The sequence below is a fragment of the Buceros rhinoceros genome, unplaced genomic scaffold (genome assembly GCF_000710305.1).
Source record: "Buceros rhinoceros silvestris isolate BGI_N320 unplaced genomic scaffold, ASM71030v1 scaffold43673, whole genome shotgun sequence".
Lineage (NCBI taxonomy): Eukaryota > Metazoa > Chordata > Aves > Bucerotiformes > Bucerotidae > Buceros > Buceros rhinoceros.
This window is the reverse complement of record NW_010406140.1, coordinates 1-2,556: the sequence shown is the minus strand read 5'-3', so window position 1 is coordinate 2,556 and position 2,556 is coordinate 1. Positions and strand designations below refer to the sequence as shown.

Genomic DNA, 2,556 nt, shown 5'->3' with positions numbered 1-2,556 from the left:
CGTGTGTAAAGGAGATGGGGCTGCCACTGCTCCCGGTAGCCCTCTGACACATCAAAAACGTTACAACATTGAAACCAACATACAAGAGTAAAAAAGTTAAACAGAACAGAGCCAGAATTTTGAGTGCGATGACTGAAGTTTTCCTTCTCTTCAGACAACATGGAACGTCACCCTTTACAAAACGCTGTTACAAAATTTGGTGCGTGTGCAGTTAAAACCCAGCGTGGCCAGAGCGCTTCCCCAGGCCTGCTCACTGCCACAAATCTTCCGTGCGACCGAATTTGAAGACCAGTCCTCTGTTCAGAACAGATTAAAGGGACACAAGCACACCACGGAGCAAGTCAAAGATTTTCAAGATGGCATCAGTATAGTCAAAGACATGATTTGGGGGAGTGAGTTGTATTTGTAAACCCAGTTGATCCTGCAGCAGAACCTGCGCAGAGATCCCACAGAGCTACTGCTCTGCCAGTAGTTTAGTCACACGTGTCTAGTTACCAAACAGGGCTTAAGAAAGACATTACAGCAAGTTTAATTTTCTATTACTAAAAAATAAGTAAGAAACAAACAAAGGAAGGCAGTCTTACCCAAAAAAGATGAACGCATTCTGGAAAAACACAGCTATTCCTGGGTATACTACGGGTTTTTCTGACAAAACAAAAACATCTCCATTGATTTTTGGAAGTTTCAAGCATATCCCACATCTGACATTTCAGAAATACTAAATTGCACCATGTTAGCAAAGACAGCTGGTTTCATTTAAATAAATTTAATTTAGGATGTAGGCTTGGGGAGCAATTTGCACAAAATCAGTTAATTTTTACTCTGGGAATAAGTTTTCACCCAGGGAATTATCCGCACGTCACTGCAGCAGTTTAATTATATCACATGGGTTCCCAAGTGACCAGGACCTGGGTTTCTAGTGAGGCAACTTGGAAGTTTGGGACTTAGAAGTAGATAAAATCCACTCCAGTAACAGCAGAGAGTACAGAACGGTGGTGTGTAGTGAACCAAAACATTAAAACTGGGCCTGCCTAGAAACTGGCTAAAAACAAGTTCTAAAATTCAGCAGTCATTTAAATTACTTTAAAAAATGGTTCAGGTCACACTCCATGCTGTGTCTTACCTTTAACAACGTAACCTCCAAAAAGGATCCACATGGAAGCAATCAGAGACCCAAAAGCCATCATAAACCCAATGAAGAGCCAGATCCGAGCACCTTGAAAGAGATGGAAGGATGTTTTGTGCCTGCATCCGAGGCAGACACTTGTGACTCCTGTCACAGGCACGCAGTGTGCCCGCTGCTGCCGCCCCTACAACTCTGCCAAGATTTAAAGGCTTCCCAGATCCCTTGCGATGCAGTCGCCTGCCCCCGTACCTGTCTGCCCCAGGCAGCCTTCGCTGTAACTGTCGCCCCGCACTTGTCCGTTAGACACTGCGTTGATCCTGTACCAGCAGAAGAGGAGAAAACGGGGTAACCGAGGTAAAGCAAGAAGCGTTCACCAATCAATAGGAGAAACTTCTCGGAAATCTTTATATATGTCTAGAAGAGATGAGGTTCTGGTATTTTTTTTTAAAAGAGGGACTAGGCTAAAACTTACAAACCATTTCTCTGAAGACTAAAAAGGCTTGGACCTGTGCTACACGCTTAATTTTTTTAAAAGGTTCCTTACTATAAATATCAGTTATTAGAGATACTCAGATAGTAGCTTGATTTCTTATTTTTAGTTATCTCTCCGTTCTTTTGTTAATTGCATAAAGTAAGTTCTAGGAGTGTAAGGCTCTGATCAAGGAATTGCACTTACATTAGGAATGCAATCGTGGCTATAACCCCACAAGCGTGGTAGGAATGGTTGAAGTCTTCCATGGCAGGGTATTTTACAGCTGCATCTATGATTATCCACCACCCTGTAAAGAACTGTTGAAAGGAAGAAAAAGCAGCATAGCTTAAAATACAGATACAGGCCTTTTAACAGTATAAGATTATTCTAGAGAAAATAACAATATACAAAATCATTCTTACAGTCTCCACCCCGAGTCAACCGACAGTGTCGCTAGTTTTGGTATCAGTTAGGAACACGGTTAAATGCAAAGCCAGAGCTTTACCTACTCCAATTGCTATTACATAGGTAGGAGCTGCAAAACTTCAGTAACCTGTAGATGCAGGCACCTAAATAGATTTTGTCATTCACTCTGCAGGGATAAAAGGATGACATATCCCTGTTCTTACTTTTACTTCCAAACTACTAATAACTTTGAGCTCATCAACAGCTGACTGAAAGCAGCATAAGAGGAGTTGTACATACCAGCACTCCTGCAGCAACTGAAGCGATGGTGTTTCGTTTCTCTCCCCAGTCAACACACTCCGAGCACCTCAAGCTCTCAAGAAAACCCGACATTTTTCAGCCCTCTAAAGAACTGGAGAAGAAAAGGGGACGGTTTTTTAGCGAGAGGAAATTCGTCATGCATCAAGAGCTGGCACGCAGCAGCGCATATTGTGCGAGGGAGGTTACAGCAGCTACCCGCTACCTGGAGATCAGCAGCTGAGTTACAGAGCCC

General features: G+C 42.9%; 1 protein-coding gene across 1 annotated transcript; it reads right to left on the bottom strand.

Annotated features, from left to right (window-relative positions):
- Window positions 1–250: 250 nt before the first annotated feature.
- On the bottom strand, window positions 251–2,409 carry TMEM50A (transmembrane protein 50A). Its single transcript, XM_010133966.1, has 6 exons — window positions 2,304–2,409; window positions 1,803–1,915; window positions 1,376–1,443; window positions 1,124–1,216; window positions 585–645; window positions 251–296 (listed from the first exon to the last, which is right to left on the bottom strand). The coding sequence occupies exons 1-6, from the start codon at window positions 2,394–2,396 to the stop codon at window positions 251–253; spliced, it is 474 nt and encodes a 157-aa protein (XP_010132268.1). The 5' UTR covers window positions 2,397–2,409.
- Between the last annotated feature and the right edge of the window lie 147 nt (window positions 2,410–2,556).